This window comes from Ornithorhynchus anatinus, chromosome X1 (assembly GCF_004115215.2).
Source record: "Ornithorhynchus anatinus isolate Pmale09 chromosome X1, mOrnAna1.pri.v4, whole genome shotgun sequence".
In the NCBI taxonomy this organism is placed as follows: Eukaryota; Metazoa; Chordata; class Mammalia; order Monotremata; family Ornithorhynchidae; genus Ornithorhynchus; species Ornithorhynchus anatinus.
The window spans coordinates 111,123,708-111,145,821 of record NC_041749.1 but is presented as its reverse complement, the minus strand read 5'-3'; the positions used below and the strand labels follow the sequence as shown (position 1 = coordinate 111,145,821).

The 22,114-nt window shown below is 48.9% G+C and overlaps 2 protein-coding genes and 1 long non-coding RNA gene across 7 annotated transcripts in view; 1 reads left to right on the top strand and 2 right to left on the bottom strand.

Moving 5' to 3' along the window:
- Window positions 1–1,811, bottom strand: part of LOC100089116 (cytochrome P450 4F3-like) — a 30,344-nt gene extending 28,533 nt beyond the window's left edge. For 3 of the 4 annotated variants that reach the window (XM_029051197.2, XM_029051199.2, XM_029051200.2), the window contains exon 1: window positions 1,661–1,811. The gene's annotated coding sequence lies outside the window, so the exon portion shown is untranslated. The remainder of the gene's footprint in view (window positions 1–1,660) is intronic. The other variant, XM_029051198.2, reaches the window with a different exon arrangement.
- Window positions 1–22,114, top strand: part of LOC120638041 — a 36,171-nt gene that overhangs the window by 6,553 nt on the left and 7,504 nt on the right. Inside the window, exon 4 of one of the 2 annotated variants that reach the window (XR_005659495.1) lies at window positions 1,672–1,756. The exons of the other annotated variant lie outside the window; for it this stretch is intronic. This is a non-coding gene — a long non-coding RNA (uncharacterized LOC120638041). Of the gene's footprint in view, window positions 1–1,671; window positions 1,757–22,114 lie in introns of those variants that run through there. 2 annotated transcript variants of the gene reach the window in all.
- LOC100074551 (cytochrome P450 4F22) overlaps window positions 7,604–22,114 on the bottom strand; it is a 55,217-nt gene continuing 40,706 nt past the window's right edge. Inside the window, exons 7-13 of the mRNA XM_029051194.2 lie at window positions 20,696–20,963; window positions 19,887–19,953; window positions 17,334–17,463; window positions 10,643–10,776; window positions 10,231–10,295; window positions 9,733–9,815; window positions 7,604–8,370 (exon numbers count right to left, since the gene is read on the bottom strand). Coding sequence (XP_028907027.1) covers window positions 8,193–8,370; window positions 9,733–9,815; window positions 10,231–10,295; window positions 10,643–10,776; window positions 17,334–17,463; window positions 19,887–19,953; window positions 20,696–20,963 — 925 coding nt within the window. The 3' untranslated portion in view covers window positions 7,604–8,192. The remainder of the gene's footprint in view (window positions 8,371–9,732; window positions 9,816–10,230; window positions 10,296–10,642; window positions 10,777–17,333; window positions 17,464–19,886; window positions 19,954–20,695; window positions 20,964–22,114) is intronic.

Below are 22,114 nucleotides of genomic sequence, written 5' to 3'. Positions count from 1 at the left end.
CAGTAGCGCGTGAGACTTCTGTGGAGGCTGAGAGACCATTAAACAAAGTCCAACCCCTCCTGGGCTCCTTGGAGCACACATCCCTTAATCTGGCCCTGTCTCCCCCTGCTATCTCTCTCCTCTCTTCACAGGGAGAAAAGGTAGGGTTCTGGTGAACAGGGGAGTTTGTTTTCATACTAAGTCGAAGGGGAGTTTAACTCTTATCACTGACCAAGCCAGCACTTGCCAAGACAAATGTCCTTTTCGTTTTGCCCCGCCCATTCCAATGGAGGGGGAAGGGAAGAGGGGAGGAGAATTGCAGCCTTGTTTTCGTGGCAAGGCCTGGGAGATTGGCAAAGATGGGTTTTGTCACAGTTTATTCAGAGAAGCTAATACCTAAACCGGGGGTAGGCCATTCCAAGTTCTTTTGATCTTGAGCCTGAGTCCTTTGACCGGCCTCCTGCCCGCTGGGGAATCTGCATGAGTGCAGCTCCCCTCACCCCACTGTCGGCTTGCCCGGTTCCCCGGACCGCCGCGTGGCCTGCCGTGGTGATGATCGGGTGGAAGGAAAAGGTTGGAAACTAGAGAAGTCCAAATATCTATTCATCTATGAGGAGGACACACTGGGGGCCTTGGGAAGCGCTACAGATAGTGTAGGGCTCCAAAATCATTCGTTCCCTTTATTCGGGAATCGTTTAGCATCTGAGGTATGTTGGGCCCTAAGTGGATTTTGGAAAATATGAAGATTTTCAGCAGCAAAAACATCCAAAAATAATTGAAGAGGTAGTGGGGCCTTGTGAAAAGAATCTGGAGCCTGTGGAAAGAGTCAGGAGACGCAGTTTCTAATCCCAGCCCTCCCACTGGTCTGCAGCGTGACCTTGGGCAAGTCACTTAATCGGTCTGTGCCTCAGTTTCCTCATCTGTCAAACGAGGCTGAGGGACCCACTCCCCCTGCCTTTTGGATCGTGAGCCCTGAACGGACAAGGGCCGCGTCTGTATCTATCCCAGCACTCAGTGGCTAGTAAGGACTCAATGGCTTCCAGAATTCTCATTAGACATTTTTCCTGCGAAGTTGGTCACTGGGGAGGTTGGGTGGTTACGGTGAGCAATGAGCTCAGGAGTTTAGAGCAGAGAAGGTGAGTCTTGCTGGGTTTTAGAATCCCCAGCCGAGCTCTGCAAACAGAAACACATACCTGCAGAGTTGTCACAAGGTATGTGGCCGAAGGGAAAGGCCAGCTCAGCAGGATCCCTGCCCCCTGGTCCACCTGCTTAACCTCCCTACTCCAGTTGCCCTCTCTGGAGTGTTTAGAACCAGAATTCAAGCACTCAGGGCCTGGGTCTCCGGACCAGGGGCTATGTGTTTGTAGGGACTTGGCTCAGGCTTTCCTGATCACCGAGGGTCCATGACAGCTCCGCTGGCTCTGGACAACTACAGAATCTCCATCTCCAGAACTCTCAGTTCTCCCCTGCAGACCCGGATTCTCGCTCTTCGCCACCCCCCCCCCCCCCCCCACACACACACACTTCCCCTTGCTGGTTCCCTATCACCTTGCATCACACATGCAAACTTGTCACTTCCCTTCCCACTCGCTCTCTTTTTCTCACCCGTCCCCTCCCCACCCCCATCCACCCCTCTCCTTTTATCCTGTTTTTTTTTTTATCATTTCCCTTTGTCCTGTACCTGCTGGGCAGGAGTGGTGGTGGCTCTTAGGAGGAAACTCTGTGAGTGAAGACAAGGAATCGGCCTGTTCTGTGCTCCAAACTGCAAGATCTAAACACCCTGCAACTGGTTCATCAAGGACGCTCAAGCTTGAGGTTAAAGTTCCATGCTCATCCTCCTCCTTCTCCCCCTCCGTCCCTCCTGACTCCTCCTCCAAAGCTCCATCCACAGCAGTAAAAAAACAAACAGGAACTAGACCAACTCCTATCCATATTCAGCTTTCTGAAATGATCAAACAATCCTAGTAGCTATGGAGTTGAGCTGTCTAGTTTCCGGCATATATAATAATAAGAAGAAGAATAGTATTTGTTAAACAGTTACACTCTGTTGGACTAAGTACTGAGATGGATTCAAGATGATCATGGGCCCAGAGAAGCAGTATGGTGCAGTGGGAAAAGCATGGGCCTGGGCCTCTGCTACGTGTCCCCTGAGTGACCTGGGGCAAGTTACTTAACTTCTCTGAGCCTCAGTTCCCTCATCTGCAACGTGGGGATTCAGTGTCTGTTTTTCCCTTCTACTTAGACTGTGAGCCCCATGGAGAACCTGATTATCTTGTATTTGTCCCAGTGCTTAGTACAGTGCTTGGTACATAATAAACATTTTAATATCCAAATTGTTATCATTATTATCATCATCATCAGGCTCCTGAAGGGCTAGAACCATGACTTTGCCTCTCTTGTGTCTTCCTTCTGCATCCAGTACAGTGCAGTGCACAGTGTAGGTGTTCAATATGTACTATTTAGCTAATGGCAACAACTCCTCTCCCTCTCCAATCTCCTACAGGTTCATCTGGGGACCACGCACCCATCCCAGTTGGACAGAGGACAAAACTGAAGCATAGGTAAGGGAGGCACGTGTGGTCCCCAGATGAATCTGCAGGAGCCTTATTCAAATCCCATCTCCTCCAAGAGGTCTTCCCCGACTAAGCCCTCATTTCTCCTACTCCCTCTCCCTTCTGCAACACCCTCGTGCTTGGATTTGTTCCGTATATCCACCCACCCTCAGTCCCACAACACGTATGTACATATCCCCAATTTATTTTAATGTCTGTCTCTCCCTCTAGAGACTGTAAGCTCACTGCGGGCAGGGATCGGGTCTACCAACTCTATTGTATTACACTCTCCCAAGTACTTAGTACAGTGCTCTGCACACAGCAAACACTCAAATACCATCGATTGATTGAGGGGACTTGACAGCTATGGTGGCCACCCTCCAAAGCAGCAGCTGAAGAGCAGAGGGCAGTGACCTCCAGGATATTTCTGATTTGGGGCCCAGCAGCAGAAAATTGATTGATTGAGAAAACAATAGGGGGTAGGAGCAGATGGCCAGCCCACTACCCCCCACCACCAACCCTCCCAACACACATACATATACCATCCTTCTTTCCTTTCTTTCCCATTGCTTCCTCTTTCCCCTACTCTCTCTCTCTCACTCTTTCCCTCTTCCCTTCTTCCTTTCCCTTTTCTCCTTCACCCTTCCACTTCTCCCCCTCCCTCTTCTTTCTCCCCATCCTCTCTTTCCTCCCCACTCTGTCCCCTCCCCCTTTTGTCCCCACTCTCACCCCTCTCAACATGACCCTATTCTGGTTTGCTTTAGGCACTGGCCTTATGGCCCCAGCCCCAGGGCCCCACAGGACCCCAGCCTCTTTCTACCCACCCCCAGCAAGAAGTCCCCGCCCCTCCCATCATTCAGCCTGACTCTTCTGCATCTGCATCTCCCAATCTATGATAAATGGCCCTATTTCTCCTTCTCATGCTGCCCGATTATTAAAATGGGCTCTGGTCCCTTCCAAAGCTGGTGATATTTACAACTCTTTCTATTGTCCTCTTCCAAGCACTTAGTACAGTGCTCTGAACATAGTAAGTTCTCAATAAATATTGATTCATTGAACTCTTAGGTCTCTTTGCAGTCCAGACTCTTGTTTCTGGGTGGGATAGAGAAAAGTACTGCTGGCAACTCCAAACCTGTTCCCAGAACCAGCCAAAGCCCACCCTGCCCCAGTCCCTGTCCCACCTCCTCAGCCCAACCCCAAACACACCTCTATGTGAGGCTCCTTCTACTCTGACTCCAGTATCTCTTGCTGGGACACTGCCTCTCTAGGTTCCTCTTTTTTTTAATGGTTTTTGTTAAGCACTTACTATGTGCCAGGCACTGTATTAAGCACGGTGGTAAGATACAAGCTAATCAGGTTGGACTTAGTCCCTATCCCTTGGAGAAGCAGCGTGGCTCAGTGGAAAGAGCACGGGCTTTGGAGTCAGGGCTCATGAGTTCGAATCCCAGCTCTGCCACTTGTCGGCTGTGTGACTGTGGGCAAGTCACTTAACTTCTCTGTGCCTCAGTTCCCTCATCTGTAAAATGGGGATTAAGATTGTGAGCCCCACGTGGGACAACCTGACTCCCCATGTCTACCCCAGCGCTTAGAACAGTGCTTGGCACATAGTAAGCGCTTAACAAATACCAACATTATTATTATTATCCCACATAAGACTCACAGTCTTAATTCCCATTTTATAGTTGAGGTAACTGGGACACAGAGAAGTCAAGTTACTTGCCTGAGGTCACACAGCAGACAAGTGGCAGAGCTCTGATTAGCATCCTCCTGTCTCCCTGCTCCAGTCTATTCTTCATTCTTCCTACAGCAACGCTATGGGCATGTCACTCCCCTCTTCAAAAACCTCCAGCGGTTACTTATCAACCTCCGCACGAAACAAAAACCGCTCACTCTTGGCTTCAAAGCTCTCCATCACCTTGCCCCCTCCTACCTCACTTTCCCTTCTCTCTTTCTACAGCCCACCCGCGTACACTCTGCTCCTCTGCCACTCACCTCCTCACGGTCCCTCATTCGCGCCTGTCCCACCGTCGATCCCTGGTCCACATCCTACTGCTGACCTGGAATGCCCTCCCTCCTCACATCTGCCAAACTAACTCTCTTCCCCTCTTCAAAGCCCTACTGAGAGCTCACCTCTGCCAGGAGGCCTTCCCAGACTGAGTCCTCCCTTTCCGTCTGCTCCTCCTCCCCTCCCCCCTTCTCCTGCCTTCTGCTCTCCCCCCTTCCCCTCCCCACAGCACTGTGCATATTTGTATATATTATTTATTACTCTATTTTGTTAATGATGTGTATATGTCAATGATTCTATATATCTTGTTGGTATTTACGCCAGACTACTTGTTTTATTTTGTTCTGTTTTGTTTTATTGTCTGTCTTCCCCCGTTTAGACTGTGAGCCCGTTGTTGGGCAGGGACTGTATCTGTTGTCGAATTATACATTCCAAGCACTTAGTACAGTGCTCTGCACACAGTAGGCGCTCAATAAATACGATTGAATGAATGAACCTAGGTCCTCTGACTCCCAGGCCCACACGCTTTCCACTAGACCACACTGCTTCTCTTTCACTCCTCTCTCTATTGCCGGATTCCACTGCTAACACCATCCAGTTCCCATCCCTCCTCAGCACCTTAGGGAGAAGATTCCCAGACACTGTAGATGGATCAGTAATTGAAGAGCTTCAGGGAGAAGATCTCGGGAAACAGCGTGGCTCAGTGGAAATAGCACGGGCTTGGTAGTCAGAGGTCATGGGTTCTAATCCCAGCTCCGCCACTTGTCAGCTGTGTGACTTTGGGTAAGTCACTTAACTGAGGCACCGAGAAGTTACCTCATCTGTAAAATGGGGATTAAAAGTGTGAGCCCCACATGGGACAACCTGATTACCCTGTTTCTACCCCAGCGCTTAGAACAGTGCTCAGCACATAGTAAGCACTTAAATACCAACACTTCTCTGCGCCTCAGTTACCTCATCTGTAAAATGGGGATTAAGACTGGAATCCCCACCTGGGACAAACTGATTTCCTTGTATCTCCCCCAATGCTTAGAACAGTGCTTGGCACATAGTAAGCGCTTAATACCAACATTATTAATGCCCTCCCTCCTCACCTCCGCCAAACTAACTCTCTTTCCCTCTTCAAAGCCCTACTGGGAGCTCACCTCCTCCAAGAGGCCTTCCCAGACTGAGCTTCCCCTTTTCCCTCTGCTCCCTCTCTGCCCCCCCTTCACCTCCCCTCAGCTAAGCCCCCTTTCCCTCTGCTCCTCCCCCTCTCCCTTCCGCTCCCCTCAGCACTCTGCTCATTTGTATAGATTTTTATTACCCTATTTATTTTGTTAATGGGGTGTACATCCCCGTGATTCTATTTATCGTGATTATGTTGCCTTGTTTTCATCCATCTGTCTCCCCCAGTTAGACTGTAAGCCCGTCATTGGGCAGGGATTGCCTCTATCTGTTGCCGAATTGTATATTCCAAGCGCTTAGTACAGTGCTCTGCACATAGTAAGCGCTCAATAAATACTGTTGAATATTAGTATCAGACCGAGGGACGAGCAGGGATTTAAGGGGACTTTTTTTAGAGGGAAACACCAATTCACACCTCTCCAGTAGGGGGAGCTCTGAGACAGTGGAAATCTCACCCAGGTATGATGGGCCAGATCCCTCTAAGTGGCCTCCTTGAGATAGGGGAAAAAGTGGCCACCACCCCCGCACCCCGTACTACATCACATCATTACGTTCCACCACATTCTCCATCACATCAGGCTGGGCACCCACAGCTCTCCTCAGTCACAGCATTTTGTGGAAAAGCGTTTCCCCACTGTCACCCTTTTTGATGGTATTTAATAATTATGGCATCTGTTAAGCGCTTCCTATGTGCCAGGTACTGTACTAAGCCCCAGGGGGGATACAAGCAAATCGGGTTGGACACAGTGCCCATCTCGCATGGGGCTCATAGTCTCAATCCCCATGGAGAAGCAGCGTGGTTTAGTGGCAAGGGCACGGGCTTGGGAGTCAGAGGTTGGAGGTTCTAATGCCGGGCTCTGCCCCTTGTCAGCTGTGTGACTTTGGATAAGTCACTTAACTTCTCTGTAAAATGGGGATGAAGACTGGGAGCCCCAAGTGGGACAACCTTATTACCTTGCATCTACCCCACTGCTTAGAACAGTGCTTGGCACATAGTAAGCGCATAACAAATACCATCATCATCATTTTACAGATGAGGGAACTGAGGCCCAGAGAAGTGAAGTGACCTGCCCAAGGTCACACAGCAGACAAGTGGTGGAGCCGGGATTAGAACCCATGACCTTCTGACTCCCAGGCCTATGCTCTATCCATTGCCATGATGCTTCTTAAGCGCTTACTACCTGCCAAACACCTTTCAGAGCAGTGGAGCAGATACAAGTTAATTAGGTGGGACACGGTCCCTGTCCCACATGGAGCTCACAGTCTAGGTAGGAGGGCGAACAAGAGAACTGAGGCACAGAGAAGCTAAGTCACTTGCCCAAGGTCACACAGTACACAACTGGCAGAGTCAGGATTAGGACCCATGTCCTCTGACTTCCAGGCCCAGACTCTTTCCACTAGACCACGCTGCATCTCGGCCTTCAACCAAACACCCTGGGCAGCTCGGCTCCGAGACCCCAAACTTACTCTCTGCTAAAGGTTCACTTCCATCAAGGGTGACACCCCACCCTGCTTCCGCCATCTTTGTGAGGGGTCCCAGCTCCCACCATGCCACGCTCTGAGGCACTTGCTTGCCTCGCCTGCCCTCTGAAGCCAGTCCAGCTGCAGAGTACAAGAGGATATGAAGTCCCAAGAAATTCATGTGGGGACAAGGAGATGGAGAGGAGAGGGGTTTGGAGGAGCCATTCTGGCTTCAAAGAAGGAGCACACAAATAGCTGGACAAGCCGACTGAGAGCCCAGGTCAATGACAAGGTGATCGGAACATTTCCGAACCGACTCTTGTTCCCAGTCTCCGATGGATGCAGTGACAGGTCTGTCACTCTCAGAGCCAAGAGGTTCATTTTGAGCCCCCAAAACAGCCATACTGTCAGATCAAAACACTGAAACCGGCCTTTGATGTTGGCTCCCTAGATTCACTGATTTATTAAAGTCACACCTCCTTGATTTTCTTTTGTACAAACATAACCTAAAGAACAAAATTAATGTCAGGTTTGAATTTTGTTTTCACAATCATCTAACTAGAGGGAAGAGTGGAGCCAAAATGGCTTCCTGATCCCCCACCCCCCACCACCCGCGCTCCACCCAGGGATCAAAACGTCTGCTCTGGCTCCATCCAGGAACTCCCTGCCATAGCAGGGCATGCGTGGGGGTGGGGATGGCGGCGACCATGACGAACAACCTCTCTCTGCCCTTCCCCTTCCCTCTGCCATAGACGTTCTCCTCTCTTCACCAGCCTAGGGAGACGAAAGGGTGCCCAAGGCTTTTCAATGCTGCCACCATGGCCTTCCCCCCTTTTCCACCCTGTCTAATCGCATCCCCAGTATTCACCCCTGGTAGGAGAGAGGCAAGTTTGCTGTCTGCAACTGTGGGATTTCCGATTCCAGTCCTCTCCCTGCTCCCTTTTTTGGTGCCCCTTCCCCAGTCTCTAGGGTGCGTGGGGATGGCAGGTCAGTAGGGATGGGCAGGGAGAGGCCCCGGGCCCCCCCCCTCATTGCCGGGCCGGTAGCGGCTCTACATTCAGCCAGATGCCATTCTCGGTCCGAAGGATCAGCTCGGGCTTCCGTCGCACCTTCTTGGTCCTGTCCACGACTAGCTTGAAGCGCAGGAGGGTCAGGGCCACCACCACCTTCATTTCCGACATGGCAAAGCTCTGGCCAATGCAATTCCTGCAACAGGAGGAGGAGGAGGAGGAAACAGCGTGTTGGCCTAAGATCTTTCATTAATAATAATCATAATAATGATGGCGGGGGCATTTGTGAAATGCTTCCTACGTGACAAGCGTTGGGTTGGAAAAGAGATAAGATCAGACACCGTCCCTGTCCCACATGAGGCTCATAATCTAAGTTGGAGGGGGAGAGGGCACTGCTTTCTTAACCCCATTTAACAGATGAGGAAACTAAGGCCCAGAAAAGTTAAGTGACTTGCCCAAGGTCACACAGCAGGCCAAGTGGCAGAGCCAGAATTACGTCATTATGGTATTTGTTAAGCGTTTACTATGTGCCAAGCACTGTACTGAATGCTACGGTGGATACAAGCAAATCGGGTTGGACGTAGTCCTTCTCCCACATGGGGCTCACAGTCTCGATCCCCATTTTATAGATTAAGTAATTGAGGCACAGAGAAGTTAAGTGTCTTGCCCAAGGTCACACAGCAGACAAGTGGCAGAGCTGGGATTAGAACCCATGACCTTCTGACTCCCAGGTCCGTGCTCTATCCACTGCACCATGCTGCTTCTCCAATGAGAACCAAGATCCTCTGATACCCAGGCCCGGGCTTTTTCAACTAAGGCCATATCACTCTTTCCCACTCATCTTCCCCAAACCTCAGACCAAAGAAGAGAGTTCATCTGTGGGGCCAGGGCTAATGGAGAACACCAGCAGGGGCCTCTGTGGTGGTGTCTTTTTCCAGTCAACCAATCAACAGTATTTACTTAGTGTTTACTGCGCGCAGACCACTGTACTAAGCTCTTGGGAGAATACAACTGCTAGTAGCACATTCCCCGCCCTCAAGGAGCTTACAGTTTTGAGGAGCATCACTGATAAGAAGCCCAGATTCCCTGGTCCAGGCTCCTATTAACTGCTCTAAATCTATAGCCACTATTCAGGAATCAATCAATCCATCAATCAATGGTGTTTTTAGGAGCAGAGTGGCCTAGTGGATAGAGCACAGGCCTGGGAGTCAGAAGGACTTGGAGTCTAATCCCAGCTCTGCCATTTGTCTGGTGTGTGGCCCTGGGCAAATCTCTTCACTTCTCTAGGCCTCAGTTATTTCATCTGTAGAATAGGGATTGTCGGGATTAGAACCCAAGTCCAGGTATCTATTGAGCACTTACTGTGTGCAGAGCACTGCACTGAGCTCTGGGGAAGGTACAATGCAACAGAGCTCATAGACACATTCCTTTCACCATCCCTCACCCCAACCTTCGCCTGAGGGAACAGGGGCACACCCAGTCCTGACATAACAAATGCCCCGAGAAGTGGAAGAAAGGATTTGTGAGACTGTGCAGGATTGGGGCCTGTGGGGCTTACCTGGGTCCAGCTGAGAAGGGCACATAGGCCAGTGGTGACCTCTGCTGGGGGTTCTCTGGGTCAAAGCGGTACGGGTTAAATACCTGGGGAGAGACAATGACTAGAGCTGGGGACGCAGCAACACACTGGTCCCGCGCCCAGTGAGCCAGAAGGAGGGACCCACAGCTTCACTAAAGCCCAATCGAGGGGCCCGACTGGATGAGGGGTTGAGTGGGAGGGTCCCATTGGGCAGGACTCCTCACTAACTCTGCTGAGGACAGCTCAGGGTAGGAGGTGGGAGGTCAGACAAGGTGAATCCCCGAGAAAGCAAACCCCAGAGAAGGGAGGTCACTGACCCGTTTTAACACAGCACGTAAGTGACTTAACACATGGCCCAGGTCTCTGCCCGCCATATTCAGCCAGAGCCCCAAACAAACATCTCATCGGACCCCGGTCCGACCGAGACTGGAAGAGAGGGGGAGCCGACCGGGGGCGAGAGGAAGAGGAGAGCAGCGTTACCTTGGGTTCTGGCCATACTGTTGGATTGTGGTGGGTCCCGTAGATACTGACCAGACAGATGGTTTCTGAAGGAGAGGGGTCAATCAGACATACGAAAGGTGGGCAGGAATGGCAGAAAGGGAGCGAGGTGGGGCGAGGGAGCAGGAAGGAACTCCAGAGATTAAGTCCTTTATCGGATCCAGCGCGGTGGCCTCACGCCATGGGGAGAAGTCCATCTCCCTGCTGAGGTCAGCAACCCTCCTGCCCCTGGTCCTCAGCAAACTACCCCAGCCCTGCATTCGGGAGATCCACTCTCCTTCGCCAGGGGGGATGGGGCAGTTTTCATGGGAGGCGCAACTTCAGGTACACAGATCCTGGGCTGCTCCTCTCCTGCTCCTGGCAACTTGGAGGCAGGGGAGACAGCAGACAGTACCTTTGGGGATGACCCGTCCATCTGGGAGCTTGATGTCCTCGGTGCAACGGCGGGAGATGAGGGTGACGGGGGGATAGAGGCGTAGGCTCTCCTTGATGCACATGGTGATGAAGGGCATCTGGGTCAGATCCTCCCTATGCCAAATAAAACAGCATCACCTCCTGTCATCAGTCGGCTAGCCCTAAGTACTCACCTGGATCCAATCTGGGGCAAAGTCTGGCAACAGCTAAAAAGGGCCAGGGCACTCAAGGTCTGAAGAAGGCCCTGAGGCTGCTCAACCCCTGCCCCGCATCAGATGTTGGTTAGGTCATTATTATTAGACTGTAAACTCATTGTGGGCAGGGAATTTGTCTGTTATATTGTACTTGCTCTGCACATGGTAAGCACTCAATAATAGTAATAATAATTATTACTATTCTAGCATTTAAGTGCTCACTATGTACCAGATTCTGTACTAAGCACTGGGGTGGATACAAGCAATTCTGGTTGGACACAGTCCCCTGTCTCACATGGGACACACAGTCTCAATCCCCATTTCACAGATGAGGTCACTGAGGCACAGAGAAGTGAAGTGACTTGCCCAAGGTCACACAGCAGACAAGTAGTGGAGCCGGGATTAGAACCCATGACCTTCTTACTCCCAGGCCCATGCTCTATCATTTAATGTGGAAAGTACAATACATTAGAGTTAGTATTCATTCATTCATTCATTCATTCAATAGTATTTATTGAGCGCTTACTATGTGCAGAGCACTGTACTAAGCGCTTGACATAACCTCTGCCCATAAGGAGCTGACAGTCTTCTATTCCAGGCATTTATCCTCTCCACCACTTCCCTGGAACAACTTCCATCTCTGGCTCACCTCTTTTCTCCCCTCCTTTCGCATTTTCTAACCCCAGATGAAATTGCTTCCCCTTCTCCTGGAAATATTATCCAACCTTGGCTTCACTGACACTGTCCTCTCCTAGTTCTCCTATTTCTCTGGCCACTCAACCTCTTTAGTGGGCTCCTCCTAAAGAGGAGCTAAAATCCGCCCTTTCCTCTCCATCCAAATTGTTACCACATTAATCCAAGCACTTATCCTATCCCACCTGGATTACTGTATCAGCTTCTTCGCTGAACTTCTTGCCTCCCGTCTCTCCCCACTCCAGTCCATACTTCACTCGGCTGCCCGGATCATTTTTCTACAAAAACATTCAGTCCACATTTCCCCACTCCTCAAGAACCTACAGTGGTTGCCCATCCACATCAAACAGAAACTCCTCACCATCAGCTTTAAAGCACTCAATCACCTTACCTCCATCTACCTCACATTGCTGCTCTCCTTCTAAACCCAGCCCACACACTTTGCTCCTCTAACGCCAACCTACTCACTGTACCTGGATCTCGTCTATCTCACCTCCGACCTCTTGCCCACGTCCTGCCTCTGGCCTGGAACGCCCTCCCTCTTCATATCTGACAGATGATCACTCTTCCCACCTTCCAAGCCTTACTGAAGGCACATCTGCTCCAACAGGCCTTCCCTGACTCAGCCTTCATTTTCTCTTCTCCCACTCCCTCCTGTGATACCCTGGCACTTGGATTTGCATCCTTTATTCACCCCTCCCTCAGCCCCACAGCCCTTATGTACACATCTATGATTTATTCATTTAAATTAACATCAGTCTCCCCCTCTAGACTGCAAGCTCGTTGTGGGCAGAGAACATGCCTACGAATTCTGTTATACTGTACTCCCCCAAGCGCTTAGTACAGTGCTCTGCAGACAGTAAGTGCTCAATAAATACGATTGATTGACTGATCGAATGCTGTACATTGAAAGTGAGACCAGAAAATTCCACGCAGAACACCTGTAGTTTCTATTCATTCCATCGTATTTATTGAGCGCTTACTATGTGCAGAACACTGTACTAAGTGCTTGAGTACCACAGGGTGGCAGCACTGGGATGGATTATTTTTCTGTCAAGTAGGTCCTGGCTTGGGATTCCACTAGTAATGGTATCTAGTAAATATTCATTCATTCATTCATTCATTCATTCAATACTATTTATTGAGCACTTACTATGTGCAGAGCACTGTACTAAGCGCTTGGAATGTACAAATCGGTAACAGATAGAGACAGTCCCGGCCCTTTGACAGGCTTACAGTCTAATCGGGGGAGACAGACAAAAACAATAGCAATACCCACTGGTACTAAGAGCTGGAAAAGTCCACCAGAAACAGAAGGCACATTCTGACCTCTAGTCAGCTATTTTGACCAATCTTACAAAATCATGTATATATTAATGACTGTCTCCCCCACCTTTCCCCTTAGACTGTAAACTCACTGTGGGCAGGGAATGTGTCTGTTTATTGCTGTACTCTCCCAACCGCTTAGTACAGTGCTGTGCACAACATAAGTGCTCAGTAAATATGATTGAATGAATGAAGCATCTGACACCATCAACAGACCTGGGCTCTGGCTTAAACGTTTACTGTGTGCAGAGCACTGTACTCAGCACTTGGGAGAGTACCGTACGACAGAGTTGGTAGACACGTTGCCTGCCCACAAGGAGCTGACAGTCTAGAGGGGGAGACAGCAGGCTAACTCCACACTTAGAAAGGGTGGAAAGGCCCAGAGATTTCTTGCTCTTCCTCCTGCTCCCACTATTATTATTATTATTAACAACAACTGTGGTACTTAAGTACTTACTCTATGCCAAGCACTGTGGCTGACAGAAGATCAGATCAGACACGGTCCCTTTCTCACACAGGGCTCACAGTCTTAATCCCCATTTTACAGATGAAGTAACAGGCACAGAGAAGTTAAGTGATTTGGCCAAAGTCACACAGCAGACAAGAGGCAGAGTCAGGATTAGAACCCAGGTCCTTTCTGACTCCCACGCCAGTGCTCTATCCACTAGGCCATGCTGCTTCTCAGTATGTTTGTTCACCCTTATAAGCTCCTTGATGGCAGAGGACATGTGTCTTGCTTCTGTTGTAATGATAATAATAATTTTAATTATCAGTGTACTTGTTAAGCATTCACCATGTGTCAGACACCATTCTAAATTAATAAGGTTGGGCAAAATTCCCATCCCACATGGAGCTCACAGTCTAAGTAGGAGGGAGAACAGGTATTGAATCCCCATTTTACAGATGAGGAAACAGACGCACAGAGAAGTTAACTGACTTGCCCATGGTCACGTAGCATGCGAGTGGCAAAGCCGGAATTAGAACCCAGGTCCTCTGACTCCCAGGCCAGGGCTCTTTCCACCAGGCCAAGTTGCTCCTTCCCAAGAGTTCAGGGCAGTGCTTTGCACTCAGTGAATTCTACTGAGGATAATAGTGATGATAGAATGAGTAATCAGCTCATTTCTCAGGAATCCTCCCAGGGGAGAGCTCTTTTGAAAAATATACCAATCACCTGGTGATACCAGTTAGACCACAGCCAATTCCTGATGCTACCTAAGAGGAAACCCCAGTAGCATCAGGAAAAGATAGTCCTTATTAAATGTCTAACGGGAATGGGTGTGGAGGTTGGTGTTCATTGAGAAGACTGAGGGATGATGAACCACAGAGCAGCCACTCTGAGAAATATAGCAGTGGATTAAAGCGGGTGGGTGGTAACTCTTGGGATTAAGTTAAGAACACATTTCAGATGAGGGATAGGTGGTTATTCAATAAATCATATTTACTGAGCGCTTACTGTGTGCAGAGCACTATATTCTCTCAAGTGCTTAGTACAATGCTCTGCATGCAGCAAGTGCTCAATAAATCAATAGATTCCAGTGAAATGAATGAATACAACAGAGTTGGAAGACATGGTCCCTGCCCACAGCGAACTAATTCCTGGAGTTAATTTTAATATCTTGTTGTATAACTACTGATGCCATTCAAATCCTTCACTGTGTAAACACCAGTTATTCATTTATAACCCAAGAGGGTGCCAGAACCATCTGTGTGTGGTTAGGGAGAAGCTGCAAATTCAGAGACTCGCTATTACAAGGGCCAGAGGGGCATTTAACCTTTCTCTAGACCTCAGCGGCCAGTTTGTCGGGTGTAGGATTGGCTAGCTCAACCCGTGATAACTCCTGAGGGTTCCAAATCTTAGAGCCGTGGGATCGTGGCCAAACACTGCTAGGGCAAACTCGGGGTGCTCTCATGTGGAGACCCAAGACAGTCAGTCCCCTCCCTGCCTCTAACTTGTCAGGGTTACTATGTTATAATAATGTCTGCCTCCCCCTCTAGACTGGAAGCTCGCTGTGGCCAGGGAATGTGTCTGCCAACTTTGTTATATTATACTCTCCCCAAGCACTTAGTAGAGTACTCTGCACACAGTAAGTGCTCAATAAATATGATTGACTGAATACTAGAAACTGGAATCCAACCCCCAGAGCAACTGAAAAGTCACACTTCAACAGCGTGTTTTTCATTATACATTTTGGAGAGAACCCCATTGAAGAACTAGGGAATGTTGTTTCCACATTGTGTGTCTGTGTAGACACAACATGATGCAGTGTCAGAGAAAACGGTTCTGCTCATGAGTGTGGTGTCAGTCAAGGTGTGAGTGCTTTGAGTTTTTCGTAACACAAGGTTCTTCAGAAGCACAACCACATAGAAGAATTGTCCATACACTAGTCAGTGATGCACTACTAGACACAAAAGCAGACAACCAAAACGAAAAGCTGTCGGGGATCTGTAATGTAGTAAGACTTACGCCAAGGGCTAACATTTAATGTCTGCTGTGTGATCTTGGCCAAGTCACTTACACTTCTCTGGGCCTCAGTTCCCTCATCTGCAAAATGGGGATTCAATTCCTGTTCTCTCTCCTACTTAGACTGTGAGCCCCTTGTGGCACCTGATGATCTTGTATCTACCCCAGGACTTAGTACAGTGCTTGAAACATAGTAAACTCATAATAATAATCACAGTATTTGTTAAGGGCTTATTATGTGCCAGGCACTGTTCTAAACGCTGGAGTAGATACGAGTAAATCAGGTGGGACACCATCCCTGTCCCACATAGGGCTCACAGTCTTCATCCCCATTTTACAGTTGAGGGAACTGAGGCACAGGGAAGACAGGTGACTTCCCCAAGGTCACACAGCAGACAAGTGGCAGAGCCAGGATTAGAACCAAGGGCTTCTGTCTCCCAGGCCCATACTCCTTCCACTAGGCCATGCTGCTTCGCTAAATAGAAGGTTCGCATACCCTTGAGAAAACTGACAGTTTGGTGACAAGGGGCATCAAACCTCATGCAAACCAAAAGTCAACACACTGTTATGGTGCCAGATTTTCCACAGGGTTGTGAGACCCAAACCCTTTAAGGAAGGTACATCTGGCTTCTAGAGCAGTTTCATCAGTATCACCTATGAGACATACTCAACAACAAAATGACAAGGCAGGGTTACCAATAATAAGGTCCTAGAAATCGGCCAGCTCAATAGCATATCGACACAGCATGACTGGGTGGGAAATAAGGCAAGGATAGACCAGAGCAGGATACCCAAGCCACTTCTGTACAGTGAACTGAAGTGAGGCACTCTTAACAGGGGGAGCAGAACATCAAAGTGACAGATTACTCATATGTCATTTCAAGCACCTTTCCCCCCCGACCCAAACATAAGGCTAGGTTCTTGCCAAAAATGTTACCTTCAAATATGAAGGATGGCTGTAATATAATAGTATTTGTTAAGCGCTTACTATAGGCCAAGCTCTGGACTAAGCGCTGGGGCAGATACAAGATAATCAGGTGCCACATGGGCTCACAGTCTAGATAGGAGGGAAAACAGGCACTGAATCCCCATTTTTCAGACCCAGGAACTGAGGCACAGAGAAGTTAAGTGTCTTATCCATGGTCCCACAGCAGGTAAGTGGTAGAACCGGGATTGGAATCCAGGTCCTCTGACTCCCAGGCCTGGCTCTTTCCATTAGGCCACGCTGCTCCTACTTAGCCTGCTATACCCATTACATCTCTTTATACTGTCCACATGTCTCCAACTGAGTTTACCAGGCATGTATGGCTCTTTTATAGAAAGACTATGGGTGAGGTCACTTTTTTATGTTATGTGTTAAGTACTTACTTTATGCCAGGCACTGTACTAAGCACTGGGGTAGACACAAGCTAATCAAATTGAACACAGTCCATGCCCCCCATGGGGCTCACGGTTTTAATCTTCATTTTGCAGATGAGGGAACTGAGACACAGAGAAGTTAAGTGACTTGCCCAAGGTCACAGAACAGACTAGACTGTAAGCTCATTGTGGGCAGGAAATGTGTCTGTTTGTTGTATTGTACTCTCCCAAGCACTTAGTACAGTGTTCTGAACAGAGTAAGCACTCCATAAATATGATTGAATGAAAAGTGGCAGAGAGGGGACTTGAACCCAGATCCTGCTGACTCCCAGGCCCATGATCTATCCCCTAAGCCATGCAGCTTCTCTGTTACTGTTAAACATCATCATAAGGGGTATCTACTTCTTAATATTCATCTCAGAGAGCAGAGCTGGGATGGTCAGAACAGTTGCTTGATGATGATGGGTCCAGGTTGGCTCTTGAAAAACCCTCCTCACTTAAGAGGCAGTATGCACCACTGTCCATTTTATGGATGCACGGAAGAGAGGAGGAAGAGGTAGGAAGGGATGACAAAGGAGGAAAGCCTGGAGAAGGCAAATTTGATGCCACAGTGGATGACAAAAGGAACTGCCACTGACCATTCAATCTCATCCATCTCTCTCCCCTTCATGATTTCTTGGATCTCTTCCCGACACTTCTCCTGATATTCTGGGTATCTTGCTAAATTAAACAGTATCCAGGAGAGGCCGCTGGATGTGGTGTCATGTCCTGCAGAGGAGAAACCAAGGAGAAACCCAGTGAGAGATTCCCGTGGGAGAAAACAGGCTACCAAGATACAGAGAAGATCAAAATGGCATCCAAATAACTATCAACCATATTTCTCTGTTTGCTTACGGTATTCTTTTAGCACTTACTAAGTGCCAGTTACTGTCCTAAGAGCTGGGGTAGATGCAAGCTAATCAAGTTGGACACAGTCCCTGTCCCACATGGGGCTCACAGTCTTAATCCCTATTTTACAGATGAGGTAATTGAGGCCCAGAGAAGTTAAGTGACTTCCCCAAGATCTCATAGCAGACAAGTGGTGGAGCCAGGTTTGCGCACCTACTGTTTGTGAGGGACTGAATTAGGCACTTGAGGAACATACAGAAATGTAAAACTTAGTCCTTGCCCTCAAGGATTCTAGAGTCTAAAAGAAGATAAGCAGACATCTCCCACAGCCCTATCTGTTATGGTCTATTTCCAAGGGAGAGGACCCATTTCCAATCATGCCCACAACTTCCTGAACTACTGCCAAATGAGAAAAGGACTTAGCTGAGATACCCAGAGATCAGCCACATTTACCAGTTCAGAGAATTGAACCGAACATCTAGGCTCCAACACTGTCATGCTGTGTGGCCTTGGACAACTCATTTAACTTCTCTGTGTCTTGTTTTTCCAAACTGAAGAAAAAAGAATGACATCTTCCTCACCCTACTCATAGGAATACTCTATGTATAATTCAAATAATATATGTCTGAGATTTTTGGAAGAAAGATATAAATTCAAAATGTTTTTACTATTATAGGCCTAATTAGGGAGATGGCAGCTGAATGCTATACCAGGGAAACTAGTAGAATCAATAAATGAGTTTTAGATCAATGAGCACTTAGATAAACACAACCTGTTGGGATTTGGATGGTCTGATTTCTGTCAGGGGAAATTGGGCCTTACTAATCTGCTGGAGTTCTCTGAAAGGATCAACAAGCATGTGGACAGACAGAGGGGAGCCTGTGAGAATGATACGGTCAGATTTTCAAAATCCTTTGACTAGGTTTTCCACCAAAGACTTTTTAAGTAATCATGGACTTGAAGGGAGTATTCTGTCATGTTGGAAAACTAGCTGATCGATAGGTAACAAAGAGCAAAGATAGATGGCCACTCTCCAGGTTGGAGAGGGGTAAATGGCGGGGTCACCAGAGAGAGGTGCTAGGAGTTGTTTTGTTTAACATCTTCATAAATGATCTGGAAGAGAGGGAGTATTCAGTGAAATCTCCCAGCCTGCAGATGCCACTGAGCCCTTGCGGGAGGTGGGAGGCCATGTGGACGGGGACAAACTGCCGGAAGGTCTCCTGGAGCTGAGGGAGTGGCCAGAAAAAGGCAGATGAGCTTCAGCATGAGCCCATGCCAGGGGACGCCCCAGGGAGAAATAATCCAAACCACAACTCCGAGATGAGGGGCTTGGAGCACCCAGTCACGACTGAGGAAAGAGATCTCCGTGCCTTGGTTGACTGTCTTTTTACATCGTCGGTCCAGTGTGGGGCAGCAACCGGACAGGCCAACCAAATGCTTGGCACCATGGGGTGGGTTGGGGCGGGGGGGAGAGGAAACTCAATCAAAGGCCAGGTTTGCCCCCGTATTAACACTGGGGCGCCCACACCTGGAACGCCATGTGCCATCCTGTCTGCTGCCTTTCGCGGAGGACATAGAACGGGATGGAGAAGGCACAGGGGAAGGCAACCAGGGGGATCAGGGGAATGGAGAAACTTCCACATGAGGACAGCCCGAAGAGATCGGGACTCTTCCATCTGGAAAGCGAAAGACTGACAGGGGACGTGATTGATACTTAGAAAGCAAGAAGGCCATTCAAAATGCATCACTCCCCTCCTCAAAAACCTCCAGTGACTACCCATTTCTCTCCACGTTTCTTACCTATTTCTTCTTCAGCTTGCACTCTTCACTCCTCCCAAATTAACATCCTAACTGTATCCCACTCTCAATTTTTCCTCTCCAGCCCACTGCTCACAACATTCCATCTGCATGGAACTCCTATCTCCCTCAAATCTACCAAACTACATCCCGCCCCACCTTCCAAGACTTCCTAAAAATAGTAATACTAATAATAATGGTATTTATTCAGAACGTACTGTGTGCAAAGCACTGGACTAAGTGTCGGGGTAGATGCACAATATCAGATAATGGGAAGCAGTGTGGCCTAGCAGAAAAAGCACCGGGAGCCTTAAGTCTACACCACACTGTTTCTGTAAGCCCGTCGATTAGACTGTAAGCCCGTCAAACGGCAGGGACTGTCTGTATCTGTTGCCGACTTGTTCATTCCAAGCGCTTAGTACAGTGCTCTGCACATAGTAAGCGCTCAATAAATACTATTGAATGAATGAATGAATGGTGTTCCTTGGGGGTCATCTGATACTTACCTTCAAACATAAACGTATCAGCTTCTGCCCGGATGTCTTCATCAGACAGATACTTTCCCTCTTCATCCTGCAACAGAGAGGCCCTAACAGTTAGTAATGGCCCCCCTCTCTGTCCGGGAACAGCTCAATCAAGGGACCAAAGAGTACAACATCCCAATAGCACCTTTTTTTCCCCGGAACTGATGGAATTAGGCTTAGGGACTGAATACTCGAGAAGCAGAAACACACCCCATCCTCTACTCTGCAAAGCTTTAGTTCTGGGTGGTTTTCAGGTGGAGAGCGCACTGGAGGCAGTAGGTGGGGCCTCGGGCTGGGGCTCATCAGGGTAAAGGGAAGAAATGGCCAGCTGGTGTGTGAAAAGAGAGGATTGGAGTCTGCCAATAGGAATCAGAAAAATAATAATAATAGCATTTATTCAGCACTGTGAGCCAAGCACCATACTAAGGGTTGGGTGGATGCAAGATAATCAGGTTAGACACATTCCCTGTCTACATGGGGCTCACAGTTTAAGTCAAAAGGACAACAGGTATTGAATCCCCATTTTGCAGATGAGGGAACTGAGGCACAGAGAAGTGAAGCGGCTCGCCCAGGGTCACACAGCAGAAAAGTGGCGGAGCTGGGCTTACCAACTTAGGCCCTTTCACTCCCTGGCCTGTGCTCTTTCCACTAGGCCTCGCTGCTTCTCACAGAGACCCGGACGATGCCCGGTGAAGGGAAGAATCCTCTCTGCTCCCCAGATGTTGCCAACAGGATACCCCTCCCTCAAATCGGCCTCCAGGCTCCACATCTACCCTGCTGACCCCACACACCTTGGCCAGCAGCAACACATCGATGAAGTCCAAGGTCTTGCCCTGCTTGGACTTGAGCCAAGCCTCAGCTCCCTGCTGGTTGAGGGCGTGCCGCCGCCCCTGAATGACTTCAGTGGTGAAGTGGTGCACAATATCACAGGCCTGCTGGAAGCGGCGCCCGTCAGCTGTGCGGTAGTAGATGAAATCCAGATGGTGGTGCAGTCGGTACTGTCGCTTCACGACCAGGGCACTCAGCTCAATGATGGCCGAGATGTAGTCACTCATCTTCCTGCCAAGCAACAGGGGTGGGAGGAAGATGAGGAGGAGGAAGAGAGTTGATATGTAACCATAATGGTGGGGAAACTGACGCGCTAACCAGGTCCAACATGAAGGTCACCAATTCCACATGAGAAGCTGAAGAGGGGAAGCACCATGACCTAGTGGCAAGAGCACAGGACTGGAACACCTGGGATACAATCCCGGCTCTGCCGCTTGTCTGCTGCGTGACCTTAGGCAAATCACTTACCTTCTCTGGGCCTCAGTTTCCTCATCTGTAAAATAGGGTCTCAGTTTTCCATTCTCCCTCCCCCTTAGACTGTGAGCCCCATGTGGGGCAGGGACCATGTCTGATCTGATTGCCTTTATCTACCCTAGTGCCAGGCACATTATAAACACTTAAACATTCAAAACAGTGCTCCTTATCTTCCCTCCCAAACCCTGTCTTCTACCGGATTTTCCCATCACTGTGGATGGCACCACTATCTTTCCCGTCTCACAAGCCCATAACCTTGCCGGTATCCTTGACTCCTCTCTCTCATTCAACCCACATATTCAACCTGTCACCAAATCCTGTCGGTCCCACCATCACATCGCTAAAACCTGCCCTTTCCTCTCCATCCAAACTGCTACCAAGTTAATACAATCACTCATCCTATCCCGCCTAGATTACTGAATTAGCCTCCTTGCTGACCTCCCGACCTACTGTCTCTCCCCACTCCAGTCCATACTTCACTTGGCTGCCTGGATCATCTTTCAACAAAAATGTTCAGGATATGTCACCCCCGCCCTCCTCAAAAATCTCCAGTAGTTGCCTACCCACCTATTTACCAAACAAAAACTCCTCACTTAAAGCACTCCATTATCTTGCCCCCCTCTTACCTCACCTCACTTCTCTCCTTCTACAACTCAGCCCACATACTTCGCTCCTCTAGTGTTAACTTTCTCACTGTGCCTCAATCTCGCCTGTCTCACCACCGACCCCTGCCCACGTCCTGCATCTGAGATTGTCTCTATTGCTGAATTGTACTTTCCAAGCACTTAGTACAGTGCTCCGCACACAGTAAGCACTTAATAAATACGATTGAATGAATGAACAAATAGCACAAGTATTATTTATTATCAGGAGAGTCTATCCCAGGCTCAAACTTGTCAAACTTTCCC